This window comes from Camelus dromedarius, chromosome 22 (genome assembly GCF_036321535.1).
Source record: "Camelus dromedarius isolate mCamDro1 chromosome 22, mCamDro1.pat, whole genome shotgun sequence".
Classification (NCBI taxonomy): Eukaryota; Metazoa; Chordata; class Mammalia; order Artiodactyla; family Camelidae; genus Camelus; species Camelus dromedarius.
The window spans coordinates 22,410,957-22,434,410 of record NC_087457.1 but is presented as its reverse complement, the minus strand read 5'-3'; the positions used below and the strand labels follow the sequence as shown (position 1 = coordinate 22,434,410).

Here is a 23,454-nt window from a genome sequence, read left to right as displayed (position 1 = left end):
TGCTGCGGAATTAAAACAGGTAATGACGTAGGTAACGTGCATATCACAGTACCCGGCACACAGTAAGCCCCCCAGTGTACAAACAATTCATAGTATTTGATTTTGCTAATAACTAACTGTAATACGTAACATATAGGAAAGGGGACCCACAACGAAGAAAAATTACAAAGAGGAAAGTAGTATTTGTACAGACTGCTGAAAGAAATTGATACAAAATTTTGGCTGAAAATAGACTTTAACAAGTGAAAAAGGAAAGGTGAGAAATAACTTAGTATCTCGGTATCTCACCTCTTTATGCAGATGGGTCATTCCAGAAACTGGACAGCATAAACAAAGGTGGCGGTGCTCATCCTTAACACAGGGCGAGGAGGAGACTAAAACTTCATCCTTGATGTGGCAAAGAAGTTAGGCGCAATTTGCTCTTGAGAATAAGAGCACTGTTACTATCACAATAAAACATTTTGTACATCTAGTGACCACCTAAATACGTACAATAGTAACACTGTGGGTCACAATTTGATTTTCATTTCGAAAATTTATTTGCCTAATTTCATCTTGGATTAGCCTAATTTCTTTCCAGTTCCATAGCCTACAATGATAATATTTTGCTTTAGAGATGTCTAACTTTCCAATATACCTGCAGAACTTATAACACTTCCCTGATTAACTGCAATACAATGAGACAAAAAGGAATACCTTCTTGGCACTGATGGTGTGTTGGAAGAGAGAGTGTGGGAATGACAAATTATTACAAGTGTTACCGAGGCTGCGCCAGAGCAAAAAGGCTTTTAAGAATTACACCATGGAATGTGGAACCATCAAGATACTGCAAGGCTGGTCATTTGAGGGGCCAGTTCTGTTTTCTGGCTGCCCTTTCTGCCTAACCCCCTCCTCCCTCATTAATCACTTCTTGAAGAAGCAGAGTGGGGCATCAGAGAAAAGGCTGATTGGGCAGGCATCAGCTTAGAGCTGCTGAGTGATACTTTTGCTGTAGTACTGACTTAAGAAACTGTGTAAAAATAAAATAGGTAAAACCAAAGCTGAGGAGTCTGTCAGCCAAAGTAGAAACCCTTAATATACAAAAGGAGGACAAACTGCTGCTTCTTCCAAATCTAGCTTGAGTATTCATCCTTAAAAACGTATACCTCACTTATCTCTTTCGCATGAATTATCAAAAAGTCATTTAATCCAGGGGTCAGTAAACGACAGTCCTCAGTCCAAAGGCAGCCAGTCGCCTGTTTCTGTAAATAAAGTTTACTGGAAACAGACACATCCACTCACTTACACGGCTACTTCTGTGCTACCACGGCAGGGGGGTAGGTGGGACAGAGAGAATGTCTGGCAGAGCCTGGACTGTTACTGTCTAGTCCTCTGTAGAGAAAGCTTTTCAACCCCTGTGACTTGTCCGATTTCTCCAGAGAAACAGAACCAATGGGCGTGTGCGTGTGTGTGTGCATGTGTATGTATCTACATATATATATGAGAGGGAAAGGGAGAGGGAGAAAGAGCAGGAAGGAGGGAAAAGGAGGGACAGGAGAGAGAATGAATTTTAAGGATGGGCACACATGGCCAGTCAGAAATCTCAGAGCAGACTGGCAAGCTGGAGAGCCAGGGAAGAGTTAATGTTGCAGCCTTAGGTTTAAAGGCAGTCTAGGGGCAGAACTGCTTCTCCAGGGGAACTAAGTCTTTGTTCTTAATGCCTTCAACTGATTGGATGAGGCCCACCCACATTATAAAAGGTACCCTGCCTTACCCAAAGTCCACTGATTTAAACATTAATCATATCTAAAAAATGTCTTCACAGCAACAGCTAGACAACTGGCCACCACAGCCTGGCCCGGATGACACACAAAATATCATCATACTTTGAATTATAATTCATTTTTACTCTGGAAATATTCTTCTAAGAAGATATGTGTTGATCTTTTGCATCAGTTCTTAAGCCAGGTTTATTATTATAAATTAATAAGTTAGAATTACATCTAGCAAAGTAACTACATAAGTTAACTTTATGTATCTGCTAGAGGGAAAACAATAATAAAATCCTCTGTCATACTCTAAAAACCTGACTGCAAATAATTCTATCCAAATTAACTTTATATACACACTTAACATGACAGCCTAAGGGTGCTACCAACCCTGTTCTCTAAAGAGCTCTAAAAATATTAGACCTGATTTAGTCTAAATTGATTTAAATTCGATCTTGATTAAAAGCAAAGGTTCATCTCAAAGATCATCCCAGTTCTTCATTTTACCAACTGATTTTTTTAAAATTTTGTTTTAAGCGATTATACAATTGAGAGTATGCTGTCAAAAATGGTATCTATACAAGGTATAATGGTATCTATATAACGATATCTTGATAAGCTGGAGCCCACCACTGTTACACTGTCAGTAACTTGAATTTAGTTCAAATTTTAGTTCTAAGTGCATCCAAAATCCAAACCTTCAGATGCTAAAATACGCCTTCATAGTAGATTATTTTTTTAAAATGTACTTTCCCCCCTTAAATTAGCAAAGAACACTTACATAATTGCTCTTAGAACAATTTGGTTTTGGGGTATTTTCATCACAAATGTATATGTGATGAATTTATTCATCTATTTATTTTTATCTTTTTCTTAATCTGAATTTTCTTTTTCTTACCTTGAAACTCAAACTCCCTGTTTTGGAGGAATAATTTACTTTTATTGCATACACTCAGTGTCTTTTCTCTATAAATCCACTAGGCTATTTCCAGGTTCATCTGACACAGACACATCTTAGCCCCATATACTCAGCCTGATAACGAAGAATACCAAAAATAAAGAATCCGTTCCAATGAATAAATCTTAAGGATAACTTTACAGACAAGCTCTTTTTTTTTCTGCTTATTTTTAACTCTTTTTTTTTGAAACACATTCACTGACTATACCATACTTGCACTGTTGAGGATAAAATAGTAAATAAGACTCCATTCTTCTATTCAAAAAGCTTAAGAGTTTATGGGACCATTTTAGTTAGAAGTTAAAGCTAACTGAAAAAACAAGGACACTGAAACATTAAAACATTCTCAATTAAGGAACAGAAGCAGATCAGATTCTGAAACTCAAGACAAAAACAGGAGTAGTACTACAAATAAGCTTCACTATCCCCTGTACTAACAACACTGCTCCTCTGACCTCAGATCTCTAGCTGCCATCCCATTTTCCTGGCCCTTTCACAGGAAAACTTATTTTAACAGTCATCCAAATGCACTGCCTCTCCCTTCTAATTTCTTGTTACTTCCTCCACCAAACACTACCTGCGTCTGCAGCCTCAACATGCCACTGGCATCACTGCTGTCAAGGTCACCAACAACCCCCCTACTGCTAATTCTTGGTGCTTGAGTTATACCAGCAGAATTAATTAGGCTGTTTTTGAGATGCTTTGTTGAACCGACAGTGAATTCTTTGATGAAACTGGCCAGAGAAAACCCCCTGGAAGCAGGATCCTTTGTCCTTTCAGCTACTTTCCAAGAAGCTCTAGTTCACTTGTAATGTATTGGAGATCAGAATTTGGGTGGTAGGAGAGACACATCAAGTCAGTCCCATGAATACCAGTGACACGGTGCCACATCATTTTAATGACAGACCCAAGAAAAACATATTATTTACACGGTATTTCCAGTTGCAATTCAACGGCATCCTTTTCTTCCTAATAAATGTTTTTGAATTTATTTTCTTTACAACAGATTTACTTACATTTTTAAGTCTTTATCAACTGTGTTTTCGTTGGTGATCCTCACATGCACTGTAATTTTACCGACAGCAGAAGTTCCTGCCTTCCTCGCTAACCTCATCTCATGCCACTTCCCCTCTTGTGCACAGGGCTTAAGCCACTCTGGGCTGTCTTGCTTCTTAAACATGCCAACACCGTCCCCTCTCTAGATCCTCTGCCCTTGCATTTAACTGTGTGGTAGAAGACTCAGACTCCAATCCTCCCAGTAAGTGTGAACTTGATCATGATATTCAGCTGATCTGTGCTTTGATTCTATTGTTTCAACAAAAATTTGTACTTTATCTTGATGGGTCCTCCAACTCTAAAATTACCCTCAGTCCTACTTTCAAGTATTTTGAAAAAAATCATTGACTTTGAAAAACCTAGGGCAAAAAATAGTCTACAAATAAATTTATTGGTGAGTTTGTAGGAACTCTTTTGTCAAGGACAGGTAAAAGTTTCAGAACAGAAACAAAGAGTAAGGGTAAGGCTTCACATCACTTGGACCCTCAACATGTGGTTTCCAATGTGGGCTCTCAGGTACCTAAAAGCCAGACCTCGCCTTCCTAACAGCCCCAACCACGAACACAGGCCAGGCAATCTACACTTCCCATTGCATCGGATCCCCATACGGTTCCTTGAACATATTTTGTAATAAGAAAACCATGATCTCTTTAACAATGTAAACCGATGATGTCATCTCACTTAAAACCCTTCCATGGCTCTGCAATGAACTTAAGTCCAATCTCCTCACTCAGGCCGCAGTGCTGGAACATGATCAGGCTCCCCCCCACCTCTCCAAGATCACGTCTCACCACTCATCCTCCTGCTCACGAAGCTGCACACAGGCTGACCTTCCGGCTGTTCCCAGAACACACTAAACCTTAGTGTCCTTACCCCCTTCACCTGGCGCCACTCCCGGCTCACCCCTGTTCGTCCTTCAGCTGCAATTACACGTCAGCTCTCACAGAGGCCCACTGTCTCCCATCTAAGTACTAACCAGGCCCGACCCTGCTTAGCTTCCGCGATCAGACGAGATCGGGTGCGTTCAGGGTGGTATGGCCGTAGACAAGGCCCGCTCTCTAGTCTGCCCCTACAGTCCTGATCACAACACGCTTTCTCTCTGAGCACTTAGCACAAGCTGTAATTGTTTTTATTTGTTTCCCCTCCATGACCCTCACTGAGGTCTGCATCCTGGCTCTGCCCCGTGGGATGTTTTCTCAGCCGGGTTACTTATCCTCTCTCAGTCTTGTCTCAATATTCATCTCATTGGGTTGTTTGGGGGAATGAACTCGGTAATGCAAGTAAAAGCGCCTAGAATACAACCTGGCACATACTAGGGGCTCAGTAAATGTCAGCTGAATATGGAGCATAAATACATTGCTAAACAGTGAAATGTTAAGAGTAGGAGTTCCCCAAGCTTCAGAGTTAAGTTTTTTAAACAATCTGGAGAAAGAAGCAGACCCTGCATCTTAAACTTACGGTAGAGCTATAGTTTCTTTGGAGAATGAAATGCCAGGTGGTTGGGAATAAATTGCTGGAACACCTTTCTGAGTGTGAATCAACAGGTGGATTACAATGTGGGCAAATTAACATAATGAGAAAACACTAAACCAGTGAATTTTAAAACTACATTTTCTTTCCCTACTCCTTCCAGAGGCTCTTTCTTCAGCCCCCCACCCACCTCCCACGGCCTGTCCAGGCACTGAGCCGGCATGGCATACACCAGAGTCTCAATGTGAGGAGCAGGGGAGCTGTGTGATTTGGGGAGAAATAGGATTTCCCAGGTGGTCTGATACATTCCCCCTACTTGTACCCCAGAATTCATATCTAACCAACTACAGTGATCTAAACTGGGTATCTTGTATGTTAGAAATGATTAAACCACCATGACACCTTCTCCTGAGGAACACCACAATGCAACATCAAAGACAAAAACAAACCACAGTGTCAGACTATAAATCAAGACACGGAAAGTCTCTCACTTCAGAACAGGTTATGATCCAAAAGGTGATGCCAGTCATGTGTTACCTGGGGGTCAGGCCTCTGTATCAGCCCTCAAAAGCCTTTCTAATGCTTAATGTGCCTGAAAGAATATTACAAAATTGCAAATTAATAATATTACAAAAACCAGCTACTGTGTCAAGGGAAGCCTTTTTGCGTTTGCAACATTCAGACTCACCTCCCTTTCATCACAGGGAACAAGAGGCTGCGAGAGCAGACCCACCCCCACCCCTCAGTCTTCAGCGATGACCCCTGAGTTAGTCGGTTTGGGAAAGGGCCACAGACTGGGTGGCTTCTCACGTCCTGGGGGATACGAGTCTGAGATCGAGGTGTCGGCAGGGCTGGTTCTGGTTTCCCCTGAGGCCTCTCTCTTTAGCTTGCAGACGACCATCTTTTCCCTGTGTCTTCCCATGGTTTTCTCTCTGTATATCTCTATATTCAAATTTCCCCTTCTTGTAAGGACATGAGTCATACTGGATGAGGGTTCACCCTAATGACTTCATTTTAACTTAATTACCTCTTTAAAGGCCTTATTTTCAAATTCTCCACTCCTGCAGGTTAAGACTTCAACCTATGAATTTTGGGGAAGACACGATTCAGCCCGCGACACTCTCTGAAATAAGCCTGTGGATGGAGCAGGGCGAAGGCTGGCTGGGGAGGAGAGGGCATCAGAGGGCTGGTGAGGAGCTGGGCCTGGGCAATGGGGGAGAATAAACAGAAGGAAGGGAGCATTTTCTTCTACATTTACTCCAGGCCAGGAATCGTGCTGTTCTCTCCAATGCTTACCTCATTTAAATTTTACAATAATCTGTAAAAAAGGCATTATTATCATAATCTTAAAAGTTGGGAAGACAGTCTCACAGAAGTAAAATAACTTTTCTAATGTCATTCAGTCATAACCTATGAAGGTAGGATCTAAATATTAACTCTGACTCCAAAACTCTTTCACTGATTCCACCCGGCCTCCCAGGATCCGCAGATCCCCTCTGGGCTCCTTCGTCCTGGGCAGCTTGTCTCCTCCAGCTGCTCCCACATCCTGGCCTGTCTGTTTTTACCACCTGGGCCACTACCTGCTACTTCTCACTAGGGATGCTCTGGAGATCAGGGTTTAAGATGTCCTCTTCTGTCACCCATCCTCCGCCAACCAACTTAAACATAACCTGGAAACAGATCGTTTTACAAACCCTGGACACACATAATTCAAGTATTTGGTCATGTTTTAGTACTTAGAGCTGAGCCTTCCTGAGCTCTCAATTCAAGAGCTGGGGCAGGGAGAGAGCTCTGTGTTCCTAGGACAAGAGTGAGATGGTGATACAGGGGAGAAGACTGGGAGATGTGCAGGGGCTTCCCGACCTCCCTTCTCTGCACCAGAGGGAAAGATCACCCTGAGGTCAGAACTCCCCAGAAACACTCCTATGGCTTATCCCCTACTAGCAGAGGAGAGATGGAACGTACATCTGTCTTGGAATGGTAATTTGTAATTCTAACTTTTCAAGTTAGAAGTTCATCTCTCTCTCTCAACATTCTTCAGCAACTTGACCAAATCATTGCTCTAAATATCTAAGAAGCTCTACTCTAAGAAACTGACACTGTAAACTCTAAGGTACCCAAACTGAAGGCTGGGAACACAGTCACTGCACATTTGTGCTTAATCATTAGGCATGTGAAGGTCTTCCGATTCATCAGTTTTAAAAGGAGAATGAAGACTCTGTCTCATGACTGTGGCTCTGAAAACACTCACTGCCACTTTCCCCTTGGCAAAGAGAGAGACAGTTCCTGACTCACTGACTGTACTGAGCAGTGCTGTTAGATAAGGAATCAGATCTCAGGGCTGGTCCCTTGCTCTTGGTGTCCTCATGTCAAAGCTTTCTCCATGGATTCCCATAATCCCTCTGTCTCAAATTAAAATGGAAGAGATTCTCAGTGCCAACAAGGTATGTGGATTTCAGTGCAGGTGAGTTTATTTACCCTGTTAGATAGAATAGCATGGGTCCTCCCACTTCCACACATGGCTACAACTGAAGTTCCTCCAATGCACAGATTTCTCAACTCCGATCTCCTTCCTTTCCAGTTCCAGAAGCCCTTCTTTGGGTTGGCCCTGCGAGGCATGACTGACTTCTCTGAACCATGCAGGTTGGTGCTGGACACTACACCTTCAGCAAAGTTCTACCTGGTTCCCCAATAATGGTAGTCTACTCTCAGGGGGAAGGTCAAGTTGGGACTTTAGGTCCTGAAAACATCTCCCTAGTTAGTCAGACCCAAATTTCAGAATTGGAAGGGCCTTAATGATTATTGATTTGCCCAGTGTAACCACTTTCCTATATAGGTATGTATTTATTTATTGGTAGCAAGCAAAAATCTAACTTGTATTCTGGTTACATTAGCATTTAAAAATACATACATAAAATCAGGTGGAAATAATTTTTGTAGTGCATTATTTAATGTCATTAGATCAATTTCTTATTACTTGGTATACTCAGAATTGCAACAGAGATGATAATGAATTATAACAGAGATGATAATGCTGAGAGAATTTTTTTTTCACTACCAAACATCAGATTTCTGATTTATTAAGTAGAAAAATGAACGCTTCTTGTTTGCTTCTCCATGGAAACAGACAACCTTCTAAGACTATCTCCCAGGGTTAGCTGCCACATGTTGAGTACTATTTGATCAGAGTACTGATAACAGAGCACCTACAACACATTTAAAAATTAAACCAATATTTCTAAGTTCATGTAAATTATTTGACACTTCTGTTACCGTAGAAGTATTCCAGAGAAAGGAACTGTACAAAGCTATAATTCCAGCCTTTGTGTTTACGGTGCTCGTCAGAATAGAATTTACAGTGGCACACTCGAAGGGATGAATTAAGAGATTTAAAACAACATTAGCATCAGCAGTAATTATTGCAGTAGAGCACTGGGTCACAATACTTTTTAAAACATGCAAGGGTATCAAACTATTCACTGCCTCACCCTTCAGTACTGGGTCACTGGGAAGCGGTATTTTCTCTTCACTGTCATATGTTCACGAAGTAAACTTCTCAGACACACAATCTTCCTTTGATCTCAGCCTGAATTACAGCATGCATTTTTCCTCTTACTTGCAGCCATCACGTCCTTGGCCCATACGGCACTCACAACGGCACCAGCACAGCCTGCCTGACAGTAATTGCAGTGACAGTACGTACACTCAGTTGCAGCGAAAGCAAGTTTGACATAATCCTAAACCGGCAGGTCCCAGAGGAAAGATCTGCACCACCACCGCGGTAAGACACAGTACAGCAGCGCAACAGGATACAAATTCCACCTAATTATACACGAGATGTATTCACCAACGCCAGTGGGAAGCTCTACGAGACGGTGGACAGAACGAGGAAGACAGTCATCAATACCTGGACTGAGTCTCCTCCTCTGCTCAGTGTGTGAGCTACATCTCAGCTTTCCTGCCGGAAACTCTCCTCAAATGGTATGTACTGATCTTTCTTTTCTGTTCCTAACACCACCGTCACTTACCCTAGACCTGCAGGCAAAACAAATACCGTTCTATTCATTCACGAATCGTGCTCACGCCCTGTGCTGTGGGTAAGGATCTGGCTCACGGTTAATACCGTGGGTTACTGACACATCCACAGAAACAGGTACGTGTCTGCCTCTTCTCCCCACCGGTTCATGTTTACCCAGTGAATGCACCACCTGCTAACATGTGGCTCTTTAAAAAGATATTATGTCTACCAGTTAGTGTTAGTGCTCTGGTTCCCCCAAAACTGTTACTGAATTTTACACTAAGCGCAGTAGGCGAGCAGCTCTCAACATTTCTGCCTTGGCCATACGTGATGGCCAGTGTTCTCACAAGGTACACGGTCCCCAGGAAAGAAGGCTGCTGTACGGGCAAGATGGGATTACTTGCAACTCCCTGACCACCAGCTTTCCTGCTGCACCATGAAAGGGCAAGGTGGTTAAAACCTGCTGTGGTGACATTGACACCGACGTCACAGACCCGTCCAGAGACCTCAGATTTAGTTATGTTTCCAAGGGCACATCTAGGCTTCTCTGGAATCACAGGTCCATCCGAAATTACCTGCTCCAGGAAAACAGTATGGCGGCTCTCAAAAAATTAAACACAAAATTACCATATAATCCAACAATTCCACTTCTGGCTATGTACCCAAAGGACTGAAATCAGGGACTTGAACTGGTATTTGCACACCAATGTTCACAGCAGCATTATACACAATAGCCAAAAGGTGGAAGGAAACAACCAAAATGTTTACCAACCAATGAACAGATAAACAAAATGTGGTATATAATACAACAGAATATTACAGATTATTAAAAAGAAATGAAATTCTGACACATGCTACAACATGGATGAACCCTGAAGACATACGCTTAAGTGAAATAAACAAACATAAAGAGACAAATATATGATCCAATTGTATGATGCACCTGGAATAGTAGAAGTCATAGAAACAGAAAGCAGAATGGTGGGTGCCAGGGGCTGGGGGTCGGGGAGAATGGGGAGTTATTGCTAAATGGGGACAGAGTGTCCCTTGGGGAAGATAAGAAAGTGCTGGAGATGGATGGTGATGGTGGCTGCACAGCAAGGTGACTGCACTTAATGCCACTCCACATGCACAGTTAAAATGGTAAATGGGTAAAATGGTAAAATTTTATATTATGTATATTTTACCACAATAAAAAATTAAAAAAAAAAAACCTGCTTCAGAGACTACTCTCAAACCACACATTAAAGTAATATTCATCTGTAGTTGAAGTTTTCTTTACCATCTCTGGTTATTTCCACAATGAAGGGTTTCTGTTGCTTAATACTTTGAAGCAAGCAAGCTCAGAAGTGGTGAGTAGAGAAAAACAAAGCTCTGTCGAGCTGTAGATGTCTAGCTAGGCACTTCTACTGAAGTGGCTCATTCATGAATCTTCACAGATTCTCAGTGTCTGAGATTCTGAAGAATGCCCCTGCAAAATTACCAATTCCATGCCTCCTTGGCCTTTTCCAGTCAAAGGGAAATAGATGAAATTGTGAGTGTAAAATCCAAAGACTTCAAGGGTCCTGGAAATTCTGGGATATTAACTTCATACATGTATCTGTCTCAGACTGTCAGCCTCAAATTAAATTATCTACAGTATACTCTATTTAAGAAGGCTGGGGCAAGGAAAGGGGAAGCTAAAACATTTTTGAAAGTCTTTCTTTTTTTAAACCTAAAATGGGTAAACATTTTAGCATTCTAAGGGGAGATTTTAGTTATCTGAAAACTATTAAAATGGAATACAGCATCTCTGGGCAATGCTGGCTAAGTTTGGGTGCCTCCTACAAATACATTTCACTTATTTTGGGTTTTTTTAGTGATTATTTTATAATACGGCAAATATTTTGCATATTCTAAATTATTCTTGACTTTCAAAAAATTTTTTCAAATGGGTTAACAAATAATTTTATCATCTAAGCCCTTACTATAGATGATTACATTTCAGTATTCAGAAAGAAAAAAAGGGGCATTTGATTGTTACATTTGTGTATTAGTTCACTAGGGCTGCCCTAACAAAGTACCACAGATTGCATGGCTTAAACAACAGAAATATCTTTTCTGACAACCCCAGAGGCCAGAAGTCCAAGACCAGGATTCAGCAGGCTTGGTTTCTCCTGAGGCCTCTTGCCTTGGCGAGTAGACAGCCGTCTTCTCCCTGTGTCTTCACATGGTCTTCCCTCAGTACGTGTCTAAGTCCAAATTTCCTCCAATCACATGGTATTAGGGCTCATTCTAATGGCTTAATTTTAACTTAATTACCGCTTTAAAGGCTCTGCCTCCAAATACAGTCATGTTCTGAGGTCCTGGGGACTGCGAATTGTAAAACTGTAAAAATATTAGAAACTCATTTATGAACATCTGAGTAATGAAATAAAAAAAAAAAGCTTAAGCAGATAATTCTCTCATAAAGGATTTATGTTCTCTGATGCTTGAAATGTCTTCTGTGCTCACAAAAGGCTCCATGAAACAGGTTCAGCCAGCATTCATTCATTTAAGAAAAGTACCTCTCGAATGCTACTCTGTGTCAGGCACCAGGGCTATAGCCGTAATCAGACATGGTTACCACTCTCGTGGCTTTCCACAAGTTATCTTCTGAAAATAAGACAGTTAAGCTTGCCTAATAGAATAGAGTCTTTTTAATTTGGATTGAACAGACGGAGATATCCCACACGCTGGTATACGTGTTTCATTTTGGTAAACCTTTTAAAGTTAAATTTGGGGTCTTCTGAGCATAGTCAGTAATAAATTTAAAGCAAGAGTTCACTCTCACGTTGTTAAATTCCCAGTCCTCATTTCACTTAACACATGAACCTGTTTGTCCAAGCGGACTGCTCCCTCCTCCCAGAGACCTCTTCCTCTCCAGGCTTCAGGAGCCCCCACTCTCTCCATTTCCCCCACTTCACTAGTCGCTCCTTCTCAGGCTTCTCTGCTGGTTCCTACGTGTCACCTGAACTCTCAACAGTGGTCCTCTTTGGGCCACATCTCTGCTCAGTGTACATGCCTTTCCTTGATGGAACAACTATCCAGTGTGACTTCATTAAATCTATTAAATGCTGAGGACTCCCCAGTTTACTCCTCCGGTCCAGACTCTCTCCAAAATGCCAAACTCATCTATGCAACTGCTTCCTCCGCATCTCTGTTTCAACATCCACACACCATCACCAAGACCACGCCAGTTCCACCAGCTCAGTTCCACCTGCAGCCTTCCGATGGTTCTGGTCAAAACAGTGGAATCATCTGGTTCCTTTCTTTCTTTAACCACTCACAAATGTCTGTTGGGAAATCCTGCTGTCTCTAAAAGCACACCCAGATGCTGGCCACGTCTCCCTGTTGCCAGCACCCCCACCGTGGTCTCACAGACCAGCATGTCTCACCTGGATCACACGCGGCAGCCAGACGACCTTTCTAAACTAAGACACAGCCTATCACTCCGGACTCGGTGCCTGCCCTGGCTCCTCAGTTCACTCCAAGTAAAGCCAAAATCCTCACCGCTGCCCATGAGGCCCTGTCATCAGTACCTTTTCTGCCCATCTCTGACCTTGTCACCTACTTCCCTTCCCCTTGCTCATGCCCCTCCAGCCAAAACGATCTTGTTCCTCTGCTAACACGCTCACACACTCCTGCCTCCAGGCCTTCGACTTGACCCGTCCCACTGCCAGAGATGCATTTCCTCCCAATGCCAGCATGAATGAGTCCCTCAGCATCTTCAGGTCATTGCTTAAATTTCATGACCACTCTGCTCCCCCTGCCCCACACCCACACTACACATGTGTGAATAAAGAAGATGCGCTATCTATATACACTCTGGAATATTACTCAGCCATAAAAAAGAATGAAATCTTGCTGTGTGCAACAACATGGATGGCCCTAGAGGACAGTAAGCTAAGCAACATAAATCAGACAGAGAAAGACAGGCAGACTGTGTGATTTCACTTATATGCAGAACCTAAAAAACAAATGAGCAACATAACTAAAAAGAAACAGAGTAAACAGATACAGAGAACAAACAGGTGGTTGCCAGAGGGAAGGAAAGAAACAGATGAGGGAGATTAGGAGGTACAAACTTCCAGTTGCAAAATAAAGGAGTCACAGGTATGAAAAGTCCAGTGTGGGGAACATAGTCAATAATTAACTAGTATCTTTATGTGGTAACAGCTGACAACTAGACTTATTATGGTGATTAAAAAAAAAAAAAAAGAAAGAAAGAAAAGAAAAGAAAAAGGAAAAAAAAAAAAAGGAAAGAAAACAAAGGGAAAACTTCCACTGGCATTCCCGAACCTCCTTACTCTGCTTTCTGTTTTTCTGTTACGATACTTAGGACATTCTAACACATTATACACAAGCAAATGTCTCTTATTTGTTCTCCCCATCCCCCAACTAGAATGTAAACTTGAAGAGTAGTTAACAAATATTTCTGAATTAATGAACAAACTAAAAGTGTATTCAATAAATTATGGACAGCTAAAATGCACTCAATTCTTGGTTTTTAAAAGAATTTGCTAAAATGCAAGTTTACAGGGGCCTGTAATGAATCACGCCTCTCCACCCCCTCCAACTGACACACGGCTCTCAGTTCTGCACGTCTTAAGTTTTCAGTATGTCCCAGTCCTGGAACAAACTTCATTTCATTAAAAATATGCTATAATTAAAACCTTGATTAAGTCCAGCTGGTCTCTGCCCTGCATCCTTTCACATTAATGGACCTCCCTGGAGGTGCCCTGGATAATCACTCGTCATCACAGTTAAGTACATAAATCCCTCACTGCCTTTCTTCCTAAGACATGTCACACGGAGATGCCCACTGAGTAATAAACCTGATCACAAATTCGCCCCTGCAGTTCAAAGCAGGCGTGCGACTTTCCGTTTGAGGCTCATAAAATTTAAATCTTTTTTTTTTTTTTTTTTTTTTGCTCTGTAAATGTTATCAGGTGTCTCATTACAGCTCAACGTCAGCTGTTCTGCCCACTACAGCATTTCCAATGCGAATTCTATGGACGTTACAGACACTGCGCTTGAAGTTGCACCATCTCTCACAACCCTACAAATCTGGTGAAAAGCTACACTTCAGATTCAGCCACCTGCCACCTCTTCTGAGATGATCTTTGGGCCACCAGAGCATCAGGGACACAGTCTAGTCTGGGTTTTAAAGTCACTTCATTCTAAACATACTCATTCAAATATGGTGAAAATCCACTTTTTACATAATGCAGTAAACAGAGACAAATATTTAATTTTATATATATAAGAAAATAGATAAGCATGACAAAGCATTCCGGTTTGCCAAATTTCACTGAATTACAATCAAATAAATCTATAAAGTGCATGGAAATACATGAACTGCTTTTCACAAGGATTACATCTATTACAAGATGACCATGAAGATAAACAAACTACCTTGAAACTACTATACTCTTTGGATATTTGGTTTTAAAGGATGTAGAGAAAAAGGTTTTTGACTATTGCGTGTTGTTTATTTTACTGACACGCTGACCCGGACCATTCTATTCCTCTAGGGTGGCAATGCTAGTGAATAAAGACAAAGAAATCAAAATACTTTAAGTATGGCAGGAAAGCTTAACTGACACTTCCTATAAGGGGAAATTTCAGGATACCATGGAGAAATACTGGCAAAGAAATAAAGCTCAGTCATCTATAAAAGCATTCTCTTTCATTTGCATTTTAAAATGTAATCAACAGCACATCTAAAGAGAACTACCATCAAGCATGCGTTTTAGAGCGCAGAGCAGAGCTAAGATGATAAATGCAGCAGATCGTTTTGCTCCAGTGTCTCCCAAATAAAAGGGGATTTTTAACATTCCTGGCACTAATATTTATAATTGAATTTAAAAGTCACAGTCAGATGAAAGTCAAACTAGGAAAAATGCTACACAAATGTTTCAAAATGTGATTTAACTTTGAAAGGAAAAATTTCAAGCAATCATAGGCAGTCACTTTGTTGCTAACATATGCTTCTTAAGAAATCAGGTCATCTGTCTCCTCCCTGCTGCCCTCACCCCACCCCCTGCCCTGCAAATTCCACCTTTTTCCATTCTCAGCATTTGACTAACAATTAAGATAAAATAATATTACTCTTAAAAGAATTAGAGAAAAATATTTCAACAATTTTTAATGGACTATTAAAGAACCTAATTCAATTATTTTATACTTTTATTATTCATTCTCTGTAATATATCTACATGGTAATATAAAATCATAGGAGTCCATATACTATGAAGACTACCTTTCTAAACGATACTTGGAAAATCATTTTCCCAAAAGTAAATATTAACAATCTATGGCTAATCTATCATCATGCAGGTAAGATGAGATAGTATTTCTCTGGTCATCACAGGGGACCCATGAACTCACCACTTTCCAGAGAAAAGAAGGCTGAGAGAGGTGCTACAATTGTCAAAATGCATGAAATCAGCACTATAAATTATACCATGTAAGTCATGGCTCCATTTTTGAGAAGAAAAACTACAAATTGTCTATCAAGATGAAAAAGAAAAATGAATGAAATAAACAAACAACTGAAATCATTGAGAATCCTCTCACTGAGAACTCCTCGTCTATACTAATCTCTGGAATATTTGTCTTTTTTGTTTGTTTGTGTTTTGCCTTCCTGGCACTTCTTCCTACCATGCAAGCCAAAGAGATCAAACACCTGCTCCTGCTAAACCCTGCCGTCTGGGACGTGGGCACAACCACCCCAGCTCAGCCAGCCGGTGCTCGCAGAGCCATCTTTACAGAGTCACAGGGAGCAGTGGCGGCCCCGGAGCTCGGGGCTGGCCGGCTGCTAGGGCAGCAGCTCCTCCAATGGCCGTTCCTCTGGTACGAGGTCAGCCCCACGTCCCCTACCTTCCCTCAGTGTCTGCTCATGTTCTAAGCTTGGTCCTCCAGTCTTCCCGTGGAGTCACTGAGATGGACGGTCTCCTCACATTCACTCACAAGCCACAGGCCCTGAGCTGGGAGCAGAGTGAAAGGGGCCCATGCATCAGGTACAAAACCGGGAAGTGGAAACAGCCATGCAGGTCAGGGCAAGGGTGAAAACGACAGGTCCTCACCTTGCTCTGAGTTGCTTCCATGTGGGAAGATTGATGACGAGACAGTCACTACCACTGAAGTGCTCCCCATCAGCTCCTTTTACCTGCTGTATCGATTACTCCTTAACACTGGTCCAGCAACCAATTCACAGGCTCCCAGGAGGGGGGTGTTTCGTTTCCCACTTCTGCTCTCCTGCCCCTGGGCGGTGGAGTGGCATTCTGAAAGTTAACAACCCTTTCCTCCTGTCCAATCCGGACAGAAGGATTCAGTTTTGTTTTGCTTTTCCAGAGGCAATTTTTTTTTCCCCCTAGCTATTAGGAAAAGATCTCCACTCAGATCTCCTCTAAGTCAGCCCTCAAATCCTTCTGAAGCTGGGGCCTCTTTCTAACCTCGTGGAAATGCACCTTCTCTAGAGACAATTATCTTGACTGAAGAAACCATCCCTTCAGCTTCTACTTAATTACTAGAAACATTTGGGCAAGTATTGAATTTAATGGTATGGATGGCATTCTCAGAAAGCATGTGAAAACAAACTTTTTTTACAACAACTTTTTAAATTGAGTTTTGACTTCTAGACCCTAATCTCTTACCTATTTATATTATACATCTGCATGTAAAAATCAGACATTAATTCATTCAACTTTTATTGAGCACCTCTGCATGCTAAATACTATGGTAATTGCCCTGCATATGTTATCTCTAACAGGATTTAATAACAAACAGTAATGCTGCATTGTCCAATATATAACTTAAAAATAATTTTCTGACACACTAAATGGAACCAAGAAAGCATTAAGCAGTCTCTTTTCTTCTCCTTTCCCACTGACCAGTTAGATTAAAGTAAAAAGATATACAGATCAATAATTTGGAGCATATACTTTATGCATTTGAGTTTTAGATATGAAGAAATGTTGAGTTTTTAATCCCTCTGTTCAGATAATTTAAAATATTGAAAATATTTGATAATACCAAGAAAAGTCATAGAACTAATATATTTTGCATCGTTACTGTCAACAAGAAATAATTTCTAAGTACTTAGGCATTAAACATTTTGTACACATCCATCTTCTATGGATGTACCTTCCATGTCATTTAAAACTATTTTAATAATTATAGATTAGCAGTATTTATTCCCAAGATCACCTGTCTATAGTTTCTTCTAAGAAAAACTTTAAAGTCCTGCATAATTTTTTTTTAAATGATAGTTTACCAATAACAAGAACACAGTTCTTTCTCTGTGGGGCTCAAGTTCCTTTCATGACAGAAAGCAACTTAAAGCCACATTCAGTCTCCACTCTTGAACTTGCCATGGCCTTGAATTAATGGTAGACCACAACATAAGAGAATCCAAGTATGAGGTTTTATATGGTTTATCCTTAAAGATATCTTTAAAAGAAGGAAAACGTGACTGCATAGCTCCCAAACCAGTTCCTAGGTATGTAGACTAATTCTTTTAATTCTTGAATATGTTCAGTAATCATTGTGGAATATAAGAGGGGAGATGTTTATTAATAAAGACTGCAAAATCATGAGTAAAACCTCAATATTCCAATTGTCTAACTTCTAACATACGCCAGGGTCAGCAATCTATTGCCCAAGGGCCAAGTCTGGCCTGCCAACTACTTTTGTAAATAAAGTTTTATTGGAACACAGCCAAACCCATTTGTTAAAATACTACCTAAAGTTGCTACAACAGCAGAGTTGAGTAGATGTAACTATCTGGCTCAAACTACAAACCCTTTGAAAACTGAAATTATTGTGTAAAGGCTCTTAGCTTACTTTCAGGGCTGTGTTAACTCTTATTAAACAACAACAAAGTTTAACAGACTTGATAAATGATTTGACTGGGCTAGAGAAATTTGGTGAGGGGTTTGCAAAGAAAGGGAGACATGTGAATGTTTAAATCACAGCAGCTGGTTAATCTGGAGAAAGGACACAGAACTTGGAGCAACTCTTCAACAATCAACATCTTCATCTACAGAAGTCAGAGGGGGTTGGCCTAGATGATCTTTAAGCTTTTCAATCTTCACGACTGTTTGAAATGACTTCAGTAAATCCACATGCAAACTCAGAAATGCAGGAGCACACAACTTAATAATAAATGTTTCATAGCACCTGCCTAAGGTGACAGCAGAGAAATAATACATTTTAGAAAAGCAGAAACCACTAATTATCAGAGAAATGCAAATCAAAACTGCAATGAGGTATCACCTCACACCAGTCAGAATGGCCATCATTCAAAAGTCCACAAATGACAAATGCTGGAGAGGCTGTGAGGAAAATGGAACCCTCCTACACTGCTGGTGGGAATGCCGTTTGGTGAAGCCACTGTGGAAAACAGTATGGAGATTCATCAAAAGACCAGGAATAGACTTACCATATGACCCAGGAATCCCGCTCCTGAGCATATATCCAGAAGGAACCCTACTTCAAAATGACACCTGCACCCCAATGTTCATAGCAGCACTATTTACAATAGCCAAGACATGGAAACAGCCTAAATATCCATTGACACATGACTGGATAAAGAAGATGTGGTATATTTACACAATGGAATACTATTCAGCCATAAAAAACAGCAACATAATGCCATTTGCAGCAACATGGATGTCCCTGGAGAATGTCATTCTATGTGAAGTAAGCCAGAAAGAGAAAGAAAAATACCATATGAGATCGTTCAAATGTGGAATTAAAAAAAACAAACAAACCAGAACATAAATACAAAACAGAAATAGACTCATAGACATAGAATATAAACTTGTGGTTGCTGAGGGGGGGGTGATGGGAAGGGACAGACTGGGAGTTCGAAATTTGTACATACTGACAGGCATATGTAGAATAGATGAACAAGATTATACTGTATAGCACAGGAAAATATATACAGGATCTTGTGGTAGCTCACAGCAAAAAAGAATGCAACTATGAATATATGTATGTTCATGTATAACTGAAAAATTGTGCCCTACACTGGAAATTGACACAACATTGTAAAATGACTATAACTCAATAAAAAAATGTGAAAAAAAAAAAAGGAGAAACCAAAAGGACTAAACAAGTGTATGTGGAGCTTTCCTGTACTACTCTTGAAACTTTAAAATTATAATCAAATAAAAAGGTAAAAAATAGTTAAAACAATTTTAAACATTAGCACTTAAAAGGGAAAACTTCAGTTATCTTACTCAGCAAAGTTAATACAGTACCTACCACAATGGATCTGTAGAACATATAAACCAGGTTTAGTATGTCCACTGAACCACACACACCTGAGGCTACCCCTCTCCCTCTATTCTGCATCCTAAAGCACCACCTAACAAATTTTACCCTTGGAATTTGTCTTACTTTATGGAAAATGAGCTGTCTAATAATTCAAGGGATCAAAAGACAGATAAGATGCAAAAGAAGCCTGGGTGGAGAGATGAATAGGAGGGAGAAGGGGGGAGGGAGGGGAGAAATAATATGAATAAAAGAGACTAGTTAATCAATAAACTAGATAAACATGTTACAAATGATCACCAATATTAGCAGGTCTATTTTATTTCCTCTTTAGTAGACGAAGGAAATCTACCCCCAAGTACTTGGCTCTCATACAATATATGCACATGATACATATCTTTTAATACACACACATTCCAAAAAGAGATATGAGTTTATTTTCCAAAAATACAAACACTAAGGAAACATGCTAATTGGAAAAGTGCCTCGAGAGCCACACATCCACGTTGTTAAATATAGAAACTAACTATAATGAGAATCATTATCTCCCGTTTCCAAGGATACCAGGGTACGCACTACTCCTCAACTGCAGTTAATTCAGCAAAGGGCACAAAGTAATTTATACTCACGATCACCCCAGCTGACAGCAGATGCAGAAGGAATCCAGGGTAAACCGCCCTGTTTTTCTATCCTGTTTGTTACCCGCTCGTTCCCAGCCTCCAACCCCCCACCCTCTGGTCCCAACCCAGGCCAAAGTTTTATAGGTGAAATTTGGAAAATCTGATCGTAAAAAGCAACTTCCAAGAGAAAAAGAATCCACAAAGGGCAGGGCAGCCTGAGATACGAATAATGCTGGGGGGTGGGGGTGGGTGGGTAGGGCAGGCCTTCCCATGCGTTTTCTCTGTGAAAAGAGAGGAGCCTGGTTCTGCGTGCCCGTCACACCAGTGGCCTGCTCTTTCAGTGCCTGTAAAGGAACTGTACAGTTAATTTCAGCTTCCCACCCAACCAGGGCTATCCAAGCTTTTAGAGCTTACCATTCCTGAACTGCCATAGTTTCTAGCAAATTCATTTTCAAGCTGCTCTGTCATCTAGACCTTTCATATGATAACTTACAATATGTTTCAACAGCAATAAAACAGAAAACTACTTTCTGACAGTTTCAGAGATACTGCCTCTGAATCATTCTTTTGTGGCTGTTTACTCAAGACTATTTATTGACTGCTTTCCACCTGACAGGCACTGTACCAGGCCAGGCAGGCAGCAATGAGAAGTGATAGGAGCCTTCACTTTTGATCAGCAGGGAAAGTATCAAACACAGGCCAGGTCACTTAGGCCCTTACTAAAATAGTGATGTGGATTTCATGGATGCTTTAGATTAATCTTAAACTTACAGAGAGTATATATAAAAATAATATCCAGATAAAACAGCAATTTTCCATTTAGTTCCTCCCCAATCACCTGTCCACCTAAGGCACTAAGACCTCCCTTGTAGAACCTCAGCCAGGGCAGAGGAAACTTTAAGGGAAGAAAAGCTCTCCCTGCCTTCATATGCTTCCTCCTGATAGGCGTGAGACTGTATCAGGCTGAGCTTCTTAGCGTAATGTGATAACACAAGTGAATGAGTTGTCTCTTTTGATAATTGAGGCCTTCTGAGACTTCCTGCCTGTGCACCAGTCACATTAATTGAAACTGCTCCTGGCTTCTAAAAGGTTGAAGGAATGAAAAACAATGAAGGTTTCTAAATACTTATGCAACACAAACAGTACATCTCAGTAAGACAAGCTACTTTAATATCAACAGTGAATACAAAGGTATTATTATCTGACAACTTTCTTCCTATACACCTTTGATAACCTGAATATTATATTTTAGTTGCACTGTCTTGATTTCAGTACTCAATCCTTTTTTTTTTAAGACTCACTTTTTTGGTACCAAACTATTGTCTCTAAATTCAAAAAAGTAATCATATCATATTTTAAAGCTATATGAAATGGGAAGTTAGTCTCAATACTCTTTAAAGTTACGTCAATAATTATTAGTATATTATTCTGATACCTACTATTTCTCACAAAAGGCAACATTTTGAGGTAAGATGGCTTCAGGCAAGATTCTATGTCTGAATCCTGAAGCTCTGAAAATGCTTAAGTGGAGAAGGTTCAACTCAACAGGCCATGACTTAACCTTTCTCCTTGTCTCTCCGGAAGCTCGTGCTCCGGAGGGTGAAAACACAAAAAGCATTCATAAGTCACTGGCAGAAAGGTCATCCTCCTCTGGTTTAACGCCTTCTCTGATAACACAGATCATCTTTCACAAACCCTCTAAGGTAGAAGCCTGCTTACATCGGTGGACATTTGGTATTCCTTAAATGTACACCATCAACTTTTAGTTTTCTTCTGATCTTCAGCATTGACAGTATCCTATACAGCAATTCAGGAGCCTAAAACTTGGACTCGAGCCACTTGGCTCTCTGCGCGAAAAAACATCGGATATGGTCACCTCTTCCTTCCTACCCCTCCTTCTATTATTCTAACATCTAAATTTTGGTCTTGCGTACTGCATATATCTTCCAAAACACTTTTCAGTAGCCCGCTCACCCGTTTCCTCCACCTCCTCTTAACTAGAAAGTGTCCAATTGGCAACCTCGAATCATAAAAGCAGCAAAAACGCCCCTGAGTTCTGTCACAAATTTTTAAAAAGTGGATTAAGGACAACCAGAAAGGGCTAGCTCCGACACCCGAGGCCGAGGCCACCCTCCCCCGCGCGGGTCTGGCGCAGCTCGCATCCTGGGCCCAGCTGGGAGCCCTCCAGCCTCCAGCGCAGCCTCCCCGGGCCTCACCCCTCCGCGGAGGCTGCGGGCAGCGGGGACCACAGTTCTCCCGGGCACCGTCCTGCCGAGGTAGGGGGTGTGGCTGGGGTGGCGGTGGTTAGCGGAAGGCGGAGCGGGTGGCCGGGCTGCCTGTGCGTAGGGGCGGTGGTGACATGGTGACCTGAGAGTTGTGAAGGGAAGGTAAGGGTAGCGCGAGTGACAGGAGGCTGCCCCGGGGCTGTTTTCAGCCGGGGTGCCAGCGGAGATGCAGCTAGCTGGCGGCGCCCGGGGCGCGAGGGGGTCTCGGGGTGGGGAGAGCGGGAGCGGGGCGCCGTGCGCTCGGGGTCCCCGCGTCCCGGGACTGTCGAGGCGGGCGGCGGAGGGGGCGAGGGGCGAGCGGGCCGGTCCTCCGGGGGCGGCGGGAGGGCCGGGGCGCCGGCGGGCGCGCACTCACCTATGCACAGCTGGATGGCGTAGGCGTAGTAGGACCAGCCGAGCAGGAGGCTGATGAACACCACCGGGATCCAGTACAGCACCCGCCGGCACCGCCGCCTAACGCTGCCGGGGCCCGAGGGCGCCATCTTCCAGCCGCATCCACCTGCCCAGCTCCGCCGCCGCCGCCGCCCGCGGGCCTGGCTCCGGGGCGGGCTGGCCGCGCCCGGCGTCCCCGGCGGGACGGGCCCGGGGGCGGCGGCCGGTTTCGCCGCGGCCACTGCCGCCGCCGTGGCGCTAACTCCCCATCCCGCAGCCCCGAGCCGGCGCCGCGGACTCCCGGCTCCTCAGCCCGGCGGAGGCGGTGGCTGCGAGAGGAGGGCGAGGGGGAGGCGGACGGGAAGGAGGAGGCGAGCGAGGAGGAGACGGCTGAGCCTCCGCCCCGCCTCTGCGCGTCCCGCCCGCCCCCACCCGCGGCCGCCTCCCCGCGGGCGGGCTCTCGGGGCACTCCGGGCGGTCCCCGCTGCGCCGCGAGCCCTCGCGCCCTCGCCTCCGGGCACCTCAGGGACGCCCGAGGCGGGAGTGAAGGGACCCACGTTGGCCCCTCCGCCCTCTGCTTGGCCCCTGGGCTGGGGTGAAGCGGGCAGGGGGCGAGGGCACTTGG

At 42.6% G+C, this 23,454-nt stretch overlaps 1 protein-coding gene across 1 annotated transcript in view; it reads right to left on the bottom strand.

Annotated features, from left to right (window-relative positions):
- The window catches only part of ZDHHC2 (zinc finger DHHC-type palmitoyltransferase 2), a 54,786-nt gene extending 31,804 nt beyond the window's left edge, over window positions 1–22,982 (bottom strand). Inside the window, exon 1 of the mRNA XM_031440212.2 lies at window positions 22,813–22,982. Coding sequence (XP_031296072.2) covers window positions 22,813–22,939 — 127 coding nt within the window. The 5' untranslated portion in view covers window positions 22,940–22,982. The remainder of the gene's footprint in view (window positions 1–22,812) is intronic.
- Between the last annotated feature and the right edge of the window lie 472 nt (window positions 22,983–23,454).